The sequence below is a fragment of the Rhipicephalus microplus genome, chromosome X (genome assembly GCF_043290135.1).
Source record: "Rhipicephalus microplus isolate Deutch F79 chromosome X, USDA_Rmic, whole genome shotgun sequence".
Taxonomy (NCBI): Eukaryota; Metazoa; Arthropoda; class Arachnida; order Ixodida; family Ixodidae; genus Rhipicephalus; species Rhipicephalus microplus.
This window is the reverse complement of record NC_134710.1, coordinates 390,255,683-390,276,019: the sequence shown is the minus strand read 5'-3', so window position 1 is coordinate 390,276,019 and position 20,337 is coordinate 390,255,683. Positions and strand designations below refer to the sequence as shown.

At 46.2% G+C, this 20,337-nt stretch overlaps 1 protein-coding gene across 1 annotated transcript; it reads right to left on the bottom strand.

The window, feature by feature from the left end:
- Positions 1 to 1,324: 1,324 nt before the first annotated feature.
- Positions 1,325 to 4,175, bottom strand: LOC119161833 (uncharacterized). The gene is made up of 2 exons (XM_037414345.2): positions 2,616 to 4,175; positions 1,325 to 1,807 (listed from the first exon to the last, which is right to left on the bottom strand). Exons 1-2 carry the CDS (start codon positions 4,038 to 4,040, stop codon positions 1,511 to 1,513), a joined length of 1,722 nt encoding a protein of 573 aa, XP_037270242.2. The 5' UTR covers positions 4,041 to 4,175; the 3' UTR covers positions 1,325 to 1,510.
- Positions 4,176 to 20,337: the final 16,162 nt, after the last annotated feature.

Sequence of the window (20,337 nt, the reverse complement as noted above, 5' to 3'; positions counted from 1 at the left end):
GAACCAATGGAATGTAAATAAGAAAGAAAAGTGGAGATGAAAAAATAACCAGCCGTGAGCAGGAACCAGCCTGCTCACGGCTGGTTATTTTTTCATCCAGTTTTCTTTCTTCTTATTTACATTCCATTGATTCTAATAACTTCCCCTGTACATTCCCTGTCTGTTGGATCTCATTAATATTGTGTTAAAACACAGAAAAACGAGCCCTTAGATGTACTTCTTTCCCTTATTTCTATATATATATATATATATATATATATATATATATATATATAATTGTGTATGTGTACAAATTACTTGAAAAAATGGTTGGAATCATGAAAAAGTCTACACAAACTGTTGAAAAGTACTTGAATCTATACACGCAACCTTACACTTACAGAATTGTTTGCAGGGTGATAATCGACAACATATAGTAAGTTTTATGTCACGCACACTGAGATCAGCACACACAGAGACAAGGTTGTAGTGTAATGGTGCAGGCAAGAAAATTTTTATCCATGCACACAACCATAATCATGGATTTATTTATGTTAGTAGGGGCCTTCACAGTAGTATAGTCTTGTATCTTTCAATGAAATGACGTTAATGTCTCAAAGCTGTTCACTAATCATTGCATCTTTTAATGCACGCATGAATGACGGCACCATTTCTGTACCTCGTCACTGTTTTTGTGCAGTGCACACATAAATCACAAAAAAAAAACACCACAGGCGCAAATTTACTTTGTTTAACGAAATGCGTTGTTCGACAAACTTAGACACTCCTGAGCAGTAGACTTCAATATCTACGGGATAGAAACTAAGTACACGTACTCAGCATCCATACGCTGGTACTGAGCGCCCCACCGTTCAAGTGCTTGCTTTGCCTGACATAGTTACGTGCAACTCTCTGTTCCTGAGCACTGACCATAAAGCTATGGTTGTTAAGGAAAACTACTACAAAGAAGAGAGGAAAAAAAGAGTGGTAACATTCCAATTTATTGAAGTGAAGCACATATGTTGGATGTAAACATTTTTCTGCGCTTGACCCGCCATGGTGATTCAGTGGCTAAGGCACCCAGCTGCTGACCCGCAGGTCGCGGGATCGCAAGCCGGCCGCATTATCAATGGAGGCGAAATTGCTTAACGCGAGTGTCTTAGACTTAGGTGGCCGTAATGAACGCCAGGTGGTTTAAATTTTCTGAGCCTTACAATACGGCGTCTCTCATAATCATATGGCTGTTTTGGGAGTTAAACCCCAATAAGTATTGTTTCTGTGCAAACTACTAAACAAAACAATTTTTTGCCATCCCCATAGTTTCCACATAATAAACAATGGAAGGTGACAGTCGACTTTTAAAAGCGCGAAAGAGCAGGGCAACAATTTAAAACCGGATGTGACTATGGATAGATGGTTCATAAGCTTAAAATATGATGCGAAAGTTGAGAAAAAAACTAACTACAACTGCATTCGTCAAATTGGCATACAGTGTAGGTGTATCTGTCACGCGTGTATATGTGTACTCTGCTTACAGACCCGCGTCGCAATCGCGGTTGAGTGGTTTCACTAGTCCTATGAACGTCGCTGTCGAGCAGCACCCAAGGCAGGGACGGTCGCGCAGCAGCTCAAATTTGCGGCGTCTTCTTAACCACGTGAGCCGTTGCTCAGACCCATCGGCATCGTGCTTGTAGTGCATGTGCACGTACTGGAGCTTGGTTGCCCGGACGGCGATCTCAAGACAGCATTTCGTTGCGTCAATGTCCGAGACCTGCATCGACGTCAGGAGGCACAGGTGCTGCAGGCTGGTCATGCTGGCCAAGCTGGCCTGTGAGCAATAAAAGCAGATCAAGCATGGGCGTTTTATTGTGTGCATGTTTTCATTGCTACAAAAAAAGCAACACTCCGCCTTTATTTTCTTGTGCAATGCCCTCTGACGTATCAAACGGAAACGCCCGAGTGAAAGCCTCTAAGATGAAGTTTCAGGACTTTTCAACTAGTAACCTTTGACAACAAAAAAAAGAAAGACACAAGAGCGAATCATTAGGGCTTCATTAGTAAGTAGTCATAAACCTGTTTACGTCCCTTGTAGGCAGAAGGCTCTGCCACAGGCTTAGGCACTCAACCGGGCACCGCGCTAGCTGCGGCCGCGTTATCTTCAGGAAAGTTGCTAATATCATTGGCCAACCTAACTTTCTGCTTCCCCCTCACGTGCTTGCCTTTCTGTTACTCGTAATAACCAGCAGTTACGTTGCCATCGTGCTGCACTTTCTGCTCATGCCATTTTTCTGCGCAATTTCGTTAGGTCGCAGCTTCGATAACGACTAGGCGAACTTTTTTTTTCGCGGAAAAGAACACCAGATTGTCAACATTTCTCGAGCCTTTCAGTAGGGCACCTCCGTCATCTCGCGGTTGAGACGGAAAACCCCACATATTATTATTATTATTATTATTATTACTATTATTACTATTATTATTACACGTGATTCTGACTAACATGCCCCAAACACCCCTTTTTTACCTGACCAACTCCGCCAATTTTCGTCCCTTAAAACGTGTTCTAAAATTTCCAGCAAGCAGGCAATGTACGATCGAAAGTGCTGCACCTTTCCACCTTCGGTAATAAGCGGCCTTACCTGGAGATACTCATAGGTTATTGGCAGGTGCTGATGTTTGAGCACAAGACAACGGATGCCGTTCTTGCCCAGAAGCCGGCACAGATGGTTGAACTGCAGGCTTTTCACAAAGAACCACTCGGCCAGTCGAAGCTTCACTGCATCTCTGTAACAGTCGACGAACCATAGTAGTACGTTAGAAGGCACACCGCAAAGCGTCAGCCCAGTGATAGCACTCTTCTGAGATGAAGACGACGAAGACAAGGTGGCCGGGTAGGACGGTGGCTGGGCGTTTCCCTGCTTTTGGAGAAGCTCACACGAGTGGCACCGGAAGTGACCTCGCCGCTTTTCTAGGCGCACGTCCAGATCTCGGAGCCTGTGGCAACTGGCCGCCAGATGGCGCACTGCAGACTGGTTCGGAAAAGCGCATGGTGGCACAGATAAGGCGTGCAGACTATGCAGCCTGTCCCCTAGCAGACCGATGAAGTCGAAATCCAGGGCAAAATGAAGCGAATTTAGGTTAAGTTCTGCGACGTACTGAAGCACAACGTGGAAGAATCTGGCGATGTCTTCGCGAAACTCGTGGCGTACCATAGCATGAAATTCGACGCATGGATCTCGAGGAAGCAGCAGAATAGAGAGTTGGCGAACGTGTTCCCACACGTTTCGGGTAATCGCAAAACGGAAGCTCTCGACCATGCGTCCACTGTAGGTGGCCAGAACTGACAGTTGTGACGGCAAAATGGTGGTGCGATCTGTACTCATTAGTTCATCCAGTTTAAAGGTAGTAGTGCACGAGCTAGACGTTTGGTAACGGAAGTTGTCGCAGATGGCTGCGTAGATTCCGTCCGCTCGTGAGTATATTGGCCCGTCCAGAGTTGGAGGGCTAGCTGTTAGTTCGGAAGTGAGCGTGAACGTCTTAAGCTGATTGTGGTGCTTTTCCACGATACACTGGCACCGCGACACTGCATTCCACAAGTCTCCCCACACGTAGTGAACGTGGAGATCGGTTAGTTCTGGGTAGAACTTCAGAAGCTCCTGGAGGACCTCGAAGTTACGGTGCCCACCTACCTCGACGTACATTTCACGTAGGCCGTGGCACGAAATGATATCCGAGCTCTGCGACGTATAACCGCGCACGTGACGGATCTCCGAGTCGAAGGCTGCGTCGTTCACGAGCGATAATTCAAGTCGCTCTAAACGTGGGAGTTGTTCCAGCGTCAACTGGAGCAGCTGGCTAGGCTGTAGCACGTTGGCGCAGCAGCGTAGAATGCGCAGTAATGGGCAGCGGCTGATTTGCTTGCACAACTGTGCCGGCTCATTGGCGATGCAGTTGTTGAGAACCAATTCGATGACGGCTTCTGGGAATCGCAGTTGGTTAACCAAATCAGACACGCTTTGGTTCAAAGTGAGACGCACGGTCGCCTTGCTTGCATTCCGGGCCATTGTACGTGCGAAAGGCTGCCTCTTGATTGAGTAGCTGGTGGGTGTGCGCTTCTGGCTGGTCCTACTTATGTGGGATTCCTATCTGAACAAGCGTGACGGAGCTTGCGCGATTGCCGACGTTTACTTGATGCCATGTACTAGCGGTAGCGTCACATTGAAATCACGTGATGTGCTCCTAACGTGGCGCAGTTATTGCTTTATGTGCGTAGATGCTAGAAAAAGGGCGTGTTTCGAACATGCGAATGCATGAAGCATTAGCGATTTAGCCTCACTGTTTTCAATGTGCGCAATATATGTCTTCAACACACCAAAATGATGCCTGAGTGGAAAATCACTTGACTTTCTCGACTATATTGCCTACAGGACTAGGCAGAGATATCGGAAAAGTATTCTTTACATATACCGAAATACTCGCATCGGAAGACTAAAATTGTGATAAAGAAACATTTTTCTTTTAATTCAACAGGATAGTTTTCAGGTGCTTTTGCGAAACGAAGTCAGAGCTTTGCCGCAAAGGCGAAGCAATGAACGCGATAGCAACAAATTGGAACGTCACGCGATGAATCGCATGCAGATTGAAACGTGTCCCACGTTTCTCACGCACAAAAGACGCACGCAACGTACCCACAGGTACAGATGACCGCGAATAAGCGTCTTAACTGTAACTTCGCTGTGTCCGAAAAGCACGCCCTTTTCACAAACAGACACTGTGCAACGAGTGTAGTCGTATTTGTGCGCCTTGTGCTTATAACAAAATCATTCCGGTAGAAGCTCAAGGCGTACGATTGTCGCCAGTGCAAGATAAGCGAGCGTCCACAACCCCCTCCTCCCCCTACCTTCACAGAGCAAAGTACGCGGGAGAGAGCGCGCAGCCGCCGCGTCGTGATGATCTTGCGACGCGCGTTTATTGCTCCACCTCGCTGATAATGCTGAAAACACGATAGTTCCCGTTAAGTTGCCATTGCCAGCGGTAAATGGTAAATATAAATGGCTTGCAATTTCGACGTTGAAGAAGGTTAATGGCCAGTGGTTGACGCCTCGTACTTATAATTTAGAGGTCATACTCATAATTCAATGCACTGCACTCTTTTTCTGGATTATTTTACTTTCTAGTGTTTTCTGTTTTCCTTTATATAGATACCTATACATGTACGGTGAATGACGGCAACGTCGACACCGGTGTCAGAAACCAGCCGAGAGGGTTCATTCATTTGGTATCGCAAAAAACTAAAAAGTAAGCCAGAATAAAGAAAATAGAACACTAGATACTAAAATATTTTTTTTTCTTTCAGGCGCTCCCTGCAATGGGTCTGGTGTCACGGAGTTTATACCTGGCGAACCTTTACAGCCCTCCGCGAGAGCAGTTACACCAATATGAGCACTTTGTCTATGAGCTCCGTCAAAGGACTAACGGCCAATGACTTGTCTTAGTTGGGGAATTCAGTGCTCCACACGCGGCCTAGGGCTATCACAGCACCACTAAGAAGAGGGCGCGTGTTCACGACGGTGCAAAGCAACATGGTCTGACGCGGTGGAATGACTTGATTCATCTAACTCGAGTAGGCAACAGCACGTTGAGGAATGCTAATACCGATTTCACGTTCACTAGAGACGTCCACAACGCAACGTAAACAAGACTACAGGACACTAGGGAGCGACCATCACATCATTCAATTACAGGTCTACAGGTCGAACAGGCTCACTCAAGACAGGAAAACCTCAGCTCACAGACTGGACGCCTACAGGAATGACCTTCTCCACCACGGTGGTCTAGTGGCTAAGGTACTAGGCTGCTGCCCCACAGCTTGTGAGATCAAACGCCGGTTGCGGCGGCTGCATTCGCGATGGAGGCGGAAATGTTGTAGGCCCGTGTACTCAGATTTGGGTGCACGTTTAAAATCCCAGGAGGTCAAAATTTCCGGAGCCCTTCAGTATGACAAGGGTTGACCAGCCTACGAAAAATTGATCTGCACCTTTTAGAGCCCTTTCTGGCGTCACATGCTGAAGCGTAAAGTGGAAGCCTGCGAGTCTGTCACCTGCCCCTGTTAGATCAGCGGGGTCTCACTCAAAGTGTGTGATAAATAGCGCCATGCATCTAAAAAGGCGACTAGAAACTCCAATTTTTCAGCTTATTGTATGAACTGCTGATGTTAGCCTATCTTCATTGAAACCTAAATCATTTTTCCGCATAAGAATCAGCTGCCTAGTGAAATGGTATCATCATACCATATCGTGAAGAAAGGGCGTGACTGTTAGTCAAGCAACAGTCGTGCTGCATGATAAGGAAGTCATTGATCTAGATATGAACTGCTTTGATATCCAACAAACGACATGTACCCCTTAAAATCCTTGTAGTAATCCCGATACGAGTGTTTTAATTTGTTCACGCCCTGCTCTGTTATGCACACAGGTATGCGAGAAATCAAAAACTTTATTTGTATAATTTTTTATCATTATTAAGCTTCAGTTGTGAGTGCAAGCGCTTTCCTGTCTATTTCTTGCACATATTTTCCCGGGCACTTCGACCAATCTTTCAAACAAGAACGTAACCGATTATCTCAAGCCATCTTCTTCCTCACAGAAGTGCGCATTTGAGATGTGTGCCGCTAGGTGCCGTAATCATCTCTGTTGCTCTTTGTCCTTGGGAGGAATATGACAACTGCCATTATGATGCTGACATTTATTGGCCGTTGACCAACGTTAAATATCAACGTGAACCAGCACGACCAATTTGAAATATATAAAATATAATATGAAAACGTTCTAAACAACATCTGGTAAAGACAAAGAATGCGTTATTTTTTCTTGCTATTTCAAGTGTTTATTGCAGATTGTGAGAAAATAAGTTCTGGATTGTCCATGGACGAGAAACATCAGTTGAACTGTGTCTCCTATACTGCTTGTATTTTGTAATCGCTCGACCGTTCTGCCTTGTCAAGTTTCTTTATCATCTGCTGGGTGAACTACGTAAGCGGAGTTAAGAGCGTCAAGCCATTATCGTGGCATTGTGACAGCCTGAATGCGTTGTGTTGCCATTTTCCAAATTTTTTTACGAAGAAAGAAGTGGCTGAGAAAGATGACGCCTGCTGGAAGGACAGTGAAGACGAAAAAACAACAACTCTCTTGTCTGAACTCGCAGCAGTTCTAGGGTTATTGATTACCGTGTACATGAGAAGCGATAGACCAGACATACATGCAAGAGGATACGATTGAAAGAGGGTTCAGCTTACTCGTGAATTTATCGAAGCTTGATTCACAGATAGACTGTTGAAAAGCGTGTTAGCACACCCTCTATCGCACTTTCAAATCAAGAATTTAATTACTGAGCTAAAAGTCAGTACATAAGTGCATGGTTGTGTGCTCGAAGCATGCCAGATGATGCAGCAATGATTTAAGGGCGTTTACCTTTTCAATGGACAGGTCTCGCGTCCTGTCCACTGCCTCTTGTGTATGTACACGTGCGACAAAAAGCATGCAGATCACGGGATCGCATGGCAGAATGCATTGACGCGCCAGCTAGTGATGAGACACGACAAGACACCTGCTGCTGGGCGCATTCGCGTCCCGTCTTATCACTTGACTTCTCATGTTGCTCTGTTCGACGCGGTTAGGGCTCACGTAGCCAAAAGGACAACTGAGTGTTGTATTCTTTGCTCCATCGAATTTGTGCGTTCGTTTACGTAGCGGCAACGGGGATGTTTCAAGCGCCGGCTCGCGTTGTTGTTGACACCGGTTGCTTAGGATAAGTTAGCATAGCGAGGATCGCACAACATGTCGAAGCCAAACGCACAAAACAAATTTTCTCAGGCCAGTTTGCTTTTGTCAGACTAATCGAACTTGCACCTAAATAAGGTTTGTTATCTCAAGGTTAATCTAGCCAAAATTATTCAAAGTAGTCGAGCACTTAATCACCTAAAGTGAGGCGTAAGTAGGTGAAGTTAAGCCCATTCCAGCTTGGTGTTTTTATGTTAAGCGAAGTTAGGTTTAGACTTGCCCAGATGAGTCGAAATAAGTATAGCCAAATATAAGTAGGCAAAGTTGATGATGCTCACCTTCCTTAACCTAGTCATGCAAAATATGCCTATACAAAGAACACCTTATTGTGGCCAATTACTTTATGATCACTTCCCCATTAGCTAATCACTCTTTGCCAACTTCATACAATTTAGGACATTTCATGTTTAATTAGTGCTAAATATATAAATACTAATTATGACTAATAGCCCCGCCGTGGTGGTCTAGTGGCTAAGGTACTCGGCTGCTGACCCGTAGGTCGCGGGATAGAATCTCGGCTGCAGCGGCTGCATTTCCGATGGAGGCGGAAATGTTGTAGGCCCGTGTGCTCAGGTTTGGGTGCACATTAAAGAACCCCAGGCGGCCGAAACTTCCGGAGCTCTCTACTACGGCGTCTCTCATAATCATATGGTGGTTTTGGGACGTTAAACCCCCCAAATCAAATCAATGTTGTAGACCCGTGTGCTCAGATTTGGGTGCACGTTAAAGAACCCCAGGTGGTCTAAATTTCCGTAGCCCTCCACTACGGGGGTCGCCCCGCCGCGGTGGTCTAGTGGCTAAGGTACTCGGCTGCTGACCCGCAAGGCGCGGGTTCGAATCCGGGCTGCGGCGGCTGCATTTCCGATGGAGGCGGAAATGTTGTAGGCCCGTGTGCTCAGATTTGGGTGCACGTTAAAGAACCCCAGGTGGTCTAAATTTCCGGAGCCCTCCACTACGGCGTCTCTCATAATCATATAGTGGTTTTGGGACGTTAAACCCCACATACCAACCAACCTCTACTACGGCGTCTCTCATAATCTATGGTGATTTTGGGACGTTAAACCCCACGTATCAATCAATTATGACTAATATTAGCCTGAAATGCAACTAAAGTACCCTCCAACTGGAACTTCGCGTGTCATATTTAGGTAAAATATGCATACGTAAGCAAATAGGCAATCACGAAGGTAATTTAAAAATCAGATTAAGCTTGGTTGTTCATAGCATCATCAAACCAATCAATTATAATAAGCTTGAATTAGGCAACGTCTTATTAAAATACAAATAATTAATGTAATTGAAGTCGAATTCTCATAAGGTCAGAGATTCCTAGCTCAGAAAGATGCTGATTACTCCTGTCCGATTTGAGTTTTATTTACCCAAATATAAATCTAATTAGCCTTAAAATTACCTCTATATATTACTCAATAATGGGTGTGACATTATTGCGTGAATAATGTGCGAGAATAATGAGCGAGAATAATGTGCTTCAGACGTTTTTGAGAGCAAAGGTGTTTATAGCAGTGTAATTATTCACGTTTCATTATTTCGACTTCATTAACTTTGACTTAACTAAGCTCATTTAGGTGCCACTTAGATTAGTTCGACAAAGGCAAGCTGGCCTGAGAAAATTTAACTTCATGCGTTTGGCTTCGTCGGGTTGTGCGATTCTCGCTATGCTTACTTATCTTAATCAACCGTTTTCAATGACGACGCGAGCCAGCGCTTGAACCGGCCCCACCACAGTCGCTACCTAAAAGAACGGTACAGATTCGATGGAGCAAATAAAGTGACAACCAGCAGTTGTTGTTTTGGCATTGAGCACCTTCACCGCGTTCCACAGAGCGGCAAGAGAAGCCAAGTGATAAGACAGGACGCACATGCGTCCTGCAGCAGGTGTCTCGTCGCAAGCTGGCGCGTCGAGCATTCTGTCACACAATCCCGTGGTCTGCACACTTTTGATGGCACCTCTACTTTTTCATCCACATAAATCTACTTGGTAGTCAGCGCTCTTTGCCCGTATTTGTCTCGTGCATTTCCAAATATTCTATGCGCTGGTAACTGGTAGAAATGAATCCTCACCAGCTGATTCGAGCGTCTACCCTATCACACCCGAGGTTGTGGAGTGGTGGTAGCTGTAGCTGTACGTGCAACAAAAAGGGTGATCTGGGCTAGTTGGTATTAGTTCATTTTTCGATAACTCAAAGCGTAGGAAGTACGAAGCTGCAAACAAAAGATAACACAACACGAGCGCTGCTTCAACGGCAACACCTTCAATGAAGAAAGTTATTTCATCAGTGGGTAGAGAACGAGGCCTTGTAAAGTTCGACAGTGGCACAGTTCTTGTCACCAGAACTGCGATGATCAGTTTTCTGTTGTGGCAGGTGGTGCACGCCGAAGCATCGGTGATGGCGAATGACAGCGTGGGGAGGGCGATCGATGTGGGTTGAAGGCGCGGCGGCTCGGGGAGGGAGTTTCCGAAATAGCACAGGGAGCCAGCGCATGCGGTGGTTCTGTGTGTGCATAACCGTAGGTTTCGTCAATGGTACCTTGACGGGGAACGCGCCGGTGACAGAACCGCTCAAACTCTCCAGGTAGACGGCAGTAGTAACAGATGGGTCTGTTATCGACTGATTGATATGTGAGGTTTAACGTCCCCAAACCACCATATGATTATGAGAGATGCCGTAATGGAGGGCTCCGGAAAATTCGACCACCTGAGGTTGTTTAACGTGCACCCAAAGCTGAGCACACGGGCCTACAACATTTTCGTCTCCATTGGGAATGCAGCCGCCGTGGCCGGGATTCCATCGCGTGACCTGCGGGTCAGCAGCCGAGTACCTTAGCCACTAGGCCACCGCGGCGGAGCATGGGTATGTTCTCCGATGTATGCCAAGGGTTGTTGGGAAGCGTGGAAGGACGGCGTTAAAAGGGAACATGTGACCCGGCCGGCGCACGTGTTACGTAAAAGGCTTTTGTTTGGTGGGCAGTGTCTATGACGTTTGACGGTGCATGTGCCTGCCTTCGCATGACGTCAGCGTAAGTCAGGGGAGCGGACACAGGCGGTGGCTGGCACTTGGGCGGAAGTGCCTCGCAGACTTGCTCTTCAATGCTTTGGCACAGCGACGAGGTGAGCTTGTGAGTATGAGGGAAAGGGATGACGGAAAAGGATCGAACACTCTCGACCACTTGTGAATACACCTTTAGCGGGGAGCTGAAGACACATTTATTGGAGAAAACACTGGGGTAAAACCAAGCAGCTGTCAAGCGGAACGAGTGCGAGCAGCGCAAAACTCTTCCTTCCCTTTTTTCGCTGGCATTCCTGCCTGTGCCATATATCAATGCTACAAAAGTTTAGATGCCACGAACTTGAGAGCAGGCAGATTAATTTGTAGTCCTGACACAACTGAGCCACGACACTCAAATAAGGCAGCCTTTTGGTTTCTTTGAGCTGCTCACCTAGGCTGTACTATGTCTGAATTCCTACACATGCAACAGCTGTAGATACACTTGCGAGACAATGCAGACTACAATTTGCGAGCACTAAACAAAAGCGTGCCATTGCGAACCACAAATCCACGCACCACGGCTGCCACAAAGAACAAAGCTGCCACAAGAATCATCGCGTGCAGTGATGGTTGAATCACGTCGCTGTACGGACGATGATGATGCAGTAGTGGCCAGCCACTTTGCAAAGGGAGAATATGTTCACTAACCTGGTCTAAAAAAAGCTAAGAAAATATTGTAAGCAGTAAAACCCACACACGACGAAGGCAAAAAATGCTCACACAATAGCCTAGGTCGCAAGTTTTGTGTACAGTTGCACACCACTAAGCTGGCAGGTTGGCACTTGTGCCACCGTTCAGCCGCAAAGCGACCCAATTTCCCTTCTACTTTTGCAAACCCGCTTGAGGGGGTGCTTGTTTAACTTCTTTGTAGACTCGTCAAGGCTTTTCTCGCGAACATATTCATAGCCAGTGGTGGTTAGGTGATCTGTGTGTAACCACTCCTGCTTACACTTCTTACCTTTTTCATTTTTAGGTTATTTCATTTTTTCGCCCTCTATGTGAGGGTATCGGTTTGTGGCCGCCCTTTATAAAGGGTGAAGCAACAAGTCCAATCCAATCCGACCACTGGCTCTGTACCGTAAGGCCGTTTGCGTCATTTCTCTGGGCAATCTGAAACCAAGCCCCTCGCTATCGCAAACCATGCTGACGTGTGCTGCTACTTTAATGTATCTGCGCGAGCTGTCAGAAAACGTAGTCTGATGGTCCTGCTGGTCAGAGGTGACATGAGTCGACACACGAAAAATGCTTTTCAGAATTGTTTTGTAAAAAACTCGACTAAGAGGCAACGTGCAAAAACTGCGACATGAAACTTCAAATGCTATCGAGTACAATGAAGGTACTTGCGAACCATTCCAAGAAGCATTTTTTTCGTACCGTGTTTTCATCAAAGACAGGGGTAAGCAAAGACGACCATACGGAGCACAGCCGCTCATCAAACTGCACTTTACTCATGCAAGGTCTTTCCATCACTTGTGAGAACGACAATAACCACAGGAACTGCCCGAATGATGGCACTCGACCTCCAGCCTTGCAGCTGTGTCAAAAGTTGGGGTTTCAAAGAACTAATGAGCCACATGGAGCCTTCACACAAGATACGCAGCTGTGCTACGTTTTAAAGAGCAATTATCTCACAGTTGTATCAAGCCATAGTCATAGCTGTGAAGGTGCGAGTGCACGCAAACTTTCAGGAAGGCATAGAGTCGCTATCGTTGACTAGTGACATGTGTATATTGAGATCTAACCATAGTTATATCAGCCTCACCTGCTACAACTCAATCTCCAACTTCGTGATCAAAAGCTTAGCGTAGGCAAACCAGAGCGTGACCGAGAGCCACACTGCTTGCAACATCCTGGAGCCCCCGCAAGTAATGATGGAAAACTGAGCTGCCACTTCAGAACGTGCCAGTCTATGTGGTGATGGACAATGTACGAAACGCTACCCTGAAGAGTATTTCTTGTATCTTAGTGCGGTGTGTGAGCCACACACTACAACTAGCCATAAAAGATGCCAAGGAAGAAACAGCAGGACTGCCTGCCATCCTCAGGAAGTGTCGCACAATTGCAGGCCATTACAAACACAGTGCCCAAGCGGCGGCAAGACTGTAGGACTACCAGTGACAAATGAAGCTCTCAGTACTGGAACTGAATGAAGACGTGGAAACAAGGTGGAATAGAGAGCGCGATATGCCCGTGCGTCTGGTGCAGCTGAAGCAGTAGCGTAGCCAGGGGGTGGGGGGGGGGGCGTTGGGAGGTTAAACGTTTCCCCGAAATTCTTCGTCCGACCCCCCCCCCCCCCTGCCACTTACTGAACTTAATTTTTTTCGTCGCTTCGCGTGATATGATTGAGAAACTAAGCGCTGCTACTTACTCTCACAATACCAACGCTGGACGCTTTTTCAATGAATAATGCCAACATACGGAAAAACGCGCCACGGTGGTACTCAAGGCTTAGCACTCTATGAGGTTTTGGCCAAGAATCTCGGCTGCGAGTGTTTTAAGTTGGCTCCTCGACGCGATTATTGCTCAAGCGGTGGTCATATACTTGTACCCACCGGAACAAATCTCGCCAGAGTCGATCACTACGGTAATTTTCGGTAGGCAGAGGTTCGTTTTAATGAAAATAGCCAGGCACAGTTCCAAGGTCTGATAGGCCACGTTAAGCATATTACAGTGTGCCTCTTTGTACATGTGCCAAGATATACTCAAGCCACTGAATAACATTTCTATCGAACCTTTGCACGTTCTGCTAACACATACACACACACACACACACACACACACACACACACACACACACACACACACACACACACACACACACACACACACACACACACACACGCGCGCGCGCGCGCGCGCGCGCGCGCGGGCGCACTCACTTGCATGCGCACCACAGAATATTCGCTTCATACTCGTAACTCGGCTTGTACGTGAGTGTACAATATATAAAAATATCTTTATTGTACCCTAACGTTTTAGGCATTCCGAAGTGTTGTCTAGTGACGAAGGTGGAAAACAGGCAAACATGCAGGCTAATCACAGCCTCAGAAAGGCCTACTAAAATGCTCATTATTTAACTTAGGCTCATAAATAAAAAGATGGTGGTCGCAAATCTAAAGTAGCGTAATGAGAAATGCAGTGTGGGCAGCTGTAGTGAGCACAAGATTTATTGTTGAGCACTGTGGCAAACAGCGCAAGAATAAGGAACCTAAAGCTGAAAAAATATACGACAAATTATATATATTGATTCGCTTCATCTGTTCGTTTCTATACAATGACATGGCTAGAAGGGCACACCAAGCTATTTCTGCAACATGCGACACGGCGCAGGACAAGAAATTTCACAGAATTAAGGAACGTGGCTGGGCGTGTTATCACGTGAAATTGCGAGAAATATACACAGTAAGGATAATTTGCTGCAAGAAATGAAAGAAACTCTGTGCAAGCAATGTGTCACGCCACAAACAGACATATTTATTAGCGGAATATTGTTGAATATCTTTTTCAGTTGACACAAAGATATTCCAGCGCATTACATGTTACATATTTCCCATGCGTTATCCAAAACTCACGAGAATCGCCACATGCAAATTTGTGTTGTTGCATTGCCGTTCACACCTTTCCAATCCACTAACCACGTCTGCAAGTGAAAGGTGCCCCTGAAAATCAAGAAGTAGGCAACGGGGAGAATAGAACCACTCTGTCATGCTACCAAAGTGATTTCCAGCAATATGTGTCATACAGTTGAACTTGCTTTCTTACAGCTGGACGAAAAGTACAGCGCATACTGATTTCACCAAAACCGTCTTTTTTTACTACCAACCAGGATGGTCTAGTGGTTATAGAGTTCTATTGCTGACCCGCAGGCAGTGGGATCGAATGCCTGTCGAATTTTCAACGTAGGCAAAAATGCTTGAGACCCGTGCACTTTGATTTAGGTGCATATTAAAGAACCAAAGTAGTAAAATTTACGGAGCACCCCACTTCGGCGTCTCTTAGTCATATCGTGGTTTTTGGATGTTAAACCCAATCATTTGATCATTAACAACTATGTTTTTACTTTTGTTAAGGAGATCTCAATCCAAGAATACCTTCAGTTAACTTTCATACTTCATTGAGCTGGCGTCTATAATTGATATTACACACACATTCAGCTGTAGCAGTCTACGTTCCCGTAGAAGAACAGAGAGAATGCCTTCCGGCTGTACTTGTATTTTACGGTGGATGTTGAGAGAGCGATGCCAAAAACTATTTCATTTGTTGTTGTAGCTCTCAGGTACACCTTCGGCGTCTCAGCGATGAAAAAGAAGCGTTCTGCTTCAGCTGTGCTCACCGGCAGAGTTGCCAGAATTTTTAAAATATGGTGAACGTTTGGGAAGAACATCTCTGGGCAATTGGAAACCGCTTGCATCACAGACATGCTCAGCGTTTTTCGCTTCTCTCGCTTTCATTTCGCAGCCTATACTGCTAACTCTCCTTACAATGCTGAAGTTGAGATAATGTCCGAGTACACGTCAGTAAACTTCTCGGCAGTGGGAAGAATGGCAGATCCGGGAATATTTTGTGGCAGAAGCAAAGAAAGCATCTTCAAGGTGTGCCGATGCCTTTTAAAGCACTCATTGAAGTGGTTTAATAAATAGTCAAGAAAAGGCCCGAAATACCGAAAGCTTAAGTGCTTTTCCACGCCAGCAACTGGCACGCTACTTTAAAGAAGCTGCCTGCCTGTGACAAGCAGCATTCTCATTTTTACCAGTGGTCAAATGTGCAGTGGCAGCAGCGTCGCCTTTCGGGAAATAATCATCAAACGTTATGCCGTACGGCATTTCGGCGCGATCATCGAGTCTCATAGGAGAGCGCTGAACGACCCAGAACACGAACTACTAAGCAATAGGTGTAGACAGCGTACTTCAAGGGTGTGACTTCGCATTGCTAGGAAGCAACAAGCTCAGCAATGATCGGGAAGTGACCCTGAATGCGAGAAACCAGAACTTTTATGATGATACTTGTGGGCTGGTTAAGTTTCGCCTTAAACACTAGCGCTCGTTTCTCGACTGGCGGAAAGATTCGCGGGTATACATTTCCTCTACTTCCCTTGACGTGTCGGTAAGGTTGCGCTCTCCTGATATCTTACTCTATTTGGGCGCACGTTAAAGAACCCCAGGTGTTCGAAATTTCCGGAGCCCACCATTACGGCGTCCCTCATAATCATAAGGTGGTTTTGGGACGTTAAACCCCACATATCATGATATCTTACTCTGCGCACGAGATGTCTCACATTTCCGATTGCGCCCATGCGGAAGGCTGCTGTTCCTGTCGCGTTGTGATGAAATAGCACAAATGTGAATTAACACGAAGGAGGTGATGGCAGTAGTGAAATTCCAGTGACTCGCCCGAAACAGACAATCAACAGGCATAGACGGTGCACAGTAGAGCGTAAGTAAACTCGTGTTGCATGCGCTGGCAGTTCTCGTCGGAGTTCACGCGTTCTGAGAAATGTATTATGGTGCACCATGCTCAGAACAACTCCGGAATTCATTCCTTCATCACTGATAAACCAATCATTGAAGATTTTGTGTGGTACCTGACCTGTTCACGCTGGTGTAACTGCTCGGAACATGAATGCACGTATGCTGCGTAGGAAAATATTCAGCGCAGTTCTCAATCTTTTCAGGTAAAGGGAAAAGTCGGCTGCACGTTTGCGAACAAAGGAAGACACCTTGCCGCAACGCTATCGTTTCATGGAGCCTAGGGAAGAAAGCTACGAAAAAAAAAGAAAAGAAGGTCATACCGCGTTTTTTTTTTCGCGTATTGAAGTGTTTTAACGAATACACGCAGTGACCAAGCTATTTTTATGTGAGTAGGTATAGTCCGGTCACACGTGCACTTTTGATTTATGCCAAGTGAACATTTCTCATCAATAACTACCTGGCCCTTGAAGATGGCACTTTAAAACCCTTACGATTGGAGCACTTCATTGCTATTAATAGTCACAGTGCAAATGAAAGTCTGCCCGAAAAATGTCGTGAGCAAACTGGTGTTTGAACTTAGCTTGTGTTAGCGCAGCACATATAGAAATGAGAGGAGAAAGACGATAGAGACGTCTTCATGTGCCCCGTTAACACAAGCTCAGTTCATGGATAACCTTTCGCTCGAGCCACAACACTTTTAAAAATGGTGTTTCCAACGTGCAGCATATCTTAAAAAAATATTCATTCGTTTCGGCAAGCATGCTTGGATGCACGCAGTAAAGTAAAAAATGTTGACTGGAGGAGAATGAGGGGGATTGAAGGAGGAAGGACTGAGAGGTTAGCCAGTTTTCAGACCGGCTGGCTACCCGGTCCTGGGGAAGGGGGTAATGGAAATAAAAGATGAGAGAAAAGAGACGTTGAAGGAGAGAAAAAAAGAAGGGCAACAGTACGATCGACGATGCTGCTTACAGTCTGTCTCTTAGACAACTTGCCCGCAAGAAGCGCAACAATGCTCTCAATGTCTTGCGTGCCGAGAACGGTCTCAGCCAGTGTCCTTACATCCTTTCTTCCGGCTATTGGCGATTGTCTAGTCTATCTAAAACTTTCGACAGTTCTTTTCTTGGTGAACTGAAGCGAGGACACTCGGCGAGAAGATGAGATAATGTCGCCGCGCAGCAACAGTTGTCGTATGTCGGGCTGCTGGCCAGTCTGATTCGAGCCGAATAAACATTCACAAAGGCCACCCTAATCAACAGACGGTACAAAAGTGTTTCCTCAGATCTGGGTATTTCTGATGGAAGACGGAGCTGTAGGTGTTGGTCCAATGTATGAAGGCGGACGTTGGTGAATGCCAGTGAATCCCACTGAGCGAGTGTCAGTTCTTGTGCAAGTGGTCGGAGCCTTGTAGCGGCCTCCATTCTTGATAATGGTATAGCTATACAAAGGGCATCATCATGAGCAGATAGGGCTACTTCATCTACACGACCGTTTCCATCGATGCTGTAGTGGCCCGGTATCCGTTGATACGCTATGTCTTGTTGTTCTATAGTTCAGTGATGAAGCAGTATTATTTCAGCGACCAGCTGTTCATTTCGTCAATGGCGATATGGCGAGGCAATACCGTAGAGGGCTGCTTTGGAGTCGGAGAAGATTGACCATGTCTGCTGCTATTCTTCGTCTAGGAACTGCAGAGCAGCACGAATGGCGGTGAGTTCTGCCGCCATGGATGATGTCAGATGCGATGTCTTAAACTTTGCCATGACAGATTACTCCGCAATTACCACTGCACCTGTTCAGCTAGCTGAAGTAACTGACCCATACGTGTAAATGTGAATGCGTCCACTGTGTTTCTCATGCAGAAACAGTAATGCTGTTTATTTTAGTACCAAAACTGAGAAACTTTGCTTCTTTTCTAATCCGGGGATGGTTGTCAGGGCTTCCAGTGGATGTAGACACCACAATGGTAACGACGGTCTTGCTGCGTGCGTGAAGTTCGCGGAAATCACCGTGAGATGTAGAGCAATTATAGTGCAAAACGCAGAGCGTGATTTGGAAGTAGGAAGGGAGGCGAGGTGATGCAATAGAATCTGGGTGGTATGTCTTACGTGCGTTCTCAAAGCATCAACACGAATGTAGATTGTGATAGGGTGTTCATGAGCGATTGCGGCAGTCGCTGCTGAGGATGCGCATCTGGGAAGGTCGATGCATGTTCTCAGTGCTTGAGCTTGTATTGACAGGAGGACGCGTACCTTTGTTAATCGGGCCTAACCAAGCACAGGTATGCTGTAGCGCATGAAGCCGAGATAAAGTGCACTATACAATTAAAGCATGACTCGTACTGATGCACCCCATGATTTTCCCGCAAGAAACCTTACCACGTGGGTGATCATGGCGAGTTTCTTTTTCATGTGAGCGTTGTGAGGGCTCCAGGACAAGTCACGATTTATTAATATTCCCAGAAAACTGGGGGTCTTTTGATAGCTGATCATGTGTTTAATAACTCTGATGACATATGGGGTCATTGCCTTGCACGTAATCGCAACAATATAGCATTTCACAGATGACAGCTCTAGCCCTCGTGCTTGCAGGTAGTTTGACGTCAGTGTAGCTGCTCTCTGAAGCCTGACTCGTAAGTGTAGAGGTGTGACTCCTGATGCCCAGATGCCCATGTCAGCTGCGTAGATCGACAGATTCACGGAGCGTGGCAGAACGTCAACGAGGCCGATGAGCGCACGATTGAAAAGTATGGGGCTTAGGACCTCACCTCGAGGTACACAGCGATAAGTTTAATGGTGCCTTGTTGCACCATCTTCTGTCTGAACGAAGAAGGTTCTGTCCTTCAAATAAATGTAGATCCATTAGTATACGTGGTCCCCCAATCCAATGTTGCCCAAGGCGTCCAGAATGGTTTCATGCAATACATTGTCATATGCACCCTTAACATCCAAGAACAGTGCCGCTGATAATCTTTTTAGGCTTTTATGCTGTTTTACAGACGTGGCAAGGTCAACAACATTGTCAATGGAAGACCGTTAACATCGAAATCCGGTCAAAACATCAGGGTATATATTGGTATGTTCCAGGTGCCACTCTAGGCGAGTCAGCACCGTTATCTCCATAACCTTTCCAAAGGAGCTGACAAGCGCGATGGGGCAATAGGAGGTCATGTCCAGAGTCAATTTGCCTGGTTTGAGCAGGGGCACAAGGCGGCTGCACTTCCACGAAGGAGGAGCCAAACCGTTGCTGCACTACTCACTGCATACAGCTAGATGGGCACGTCGAGCTGTTTGTCCGAGGTTAGCTATGGTCATGTGAGTGACTTCATCGGATTCAGGAGATGACTAGTGCTTGCATGCTGCCAATGCTACCTAAAGCTCCTTCAGAGAAAACAGTGTCCATCCGAGTGTCTCTGGACATCAGTGCGTTTCGTAGGTTAATCACAGCGATCCCGGACCTTTTGCCGGCAACCATGGCGCAGAAGTCATCTGCTACATGCTGTTGTTGTAATGTTCGTACGCCGCGAATTCTTCTCCTTATTTGCAAAAGATGATTGTGGAGATCGAGTGACTCACATAATGACCTCCATCGTAGCGACTGTAGTGCATTAATTCGACACTGAATCTTGTTCCGCAGACGTCTCGCCTTCCTCAAGTCATAGGTGGATTTTGTGCGCCTATACCGTCGTTCAGCATGATGATGGATCGCTCGAAGTCGCTCCCACGCGACTTCATATTTACAAAATCTGACAAAGGTCCACAATTAAATTTCGCCTCTTTAATTGCAGCTTTCATTATACCTTTTAAGCTTTCAAGAGAACCTTCTTGGTTTCCCTCGCACCGCTTCTCTGTGGATGACCTGTACTTTGACCGGTCAATCCATGAAGAGGGAATGATCTGCGACTTGCTTAGTTCCTTGATCTTTATATAAGTGGGGATGTGATCACTTCCAAGTGTTTCACTGTCCGCAAACCATTGCACATTAGTACTT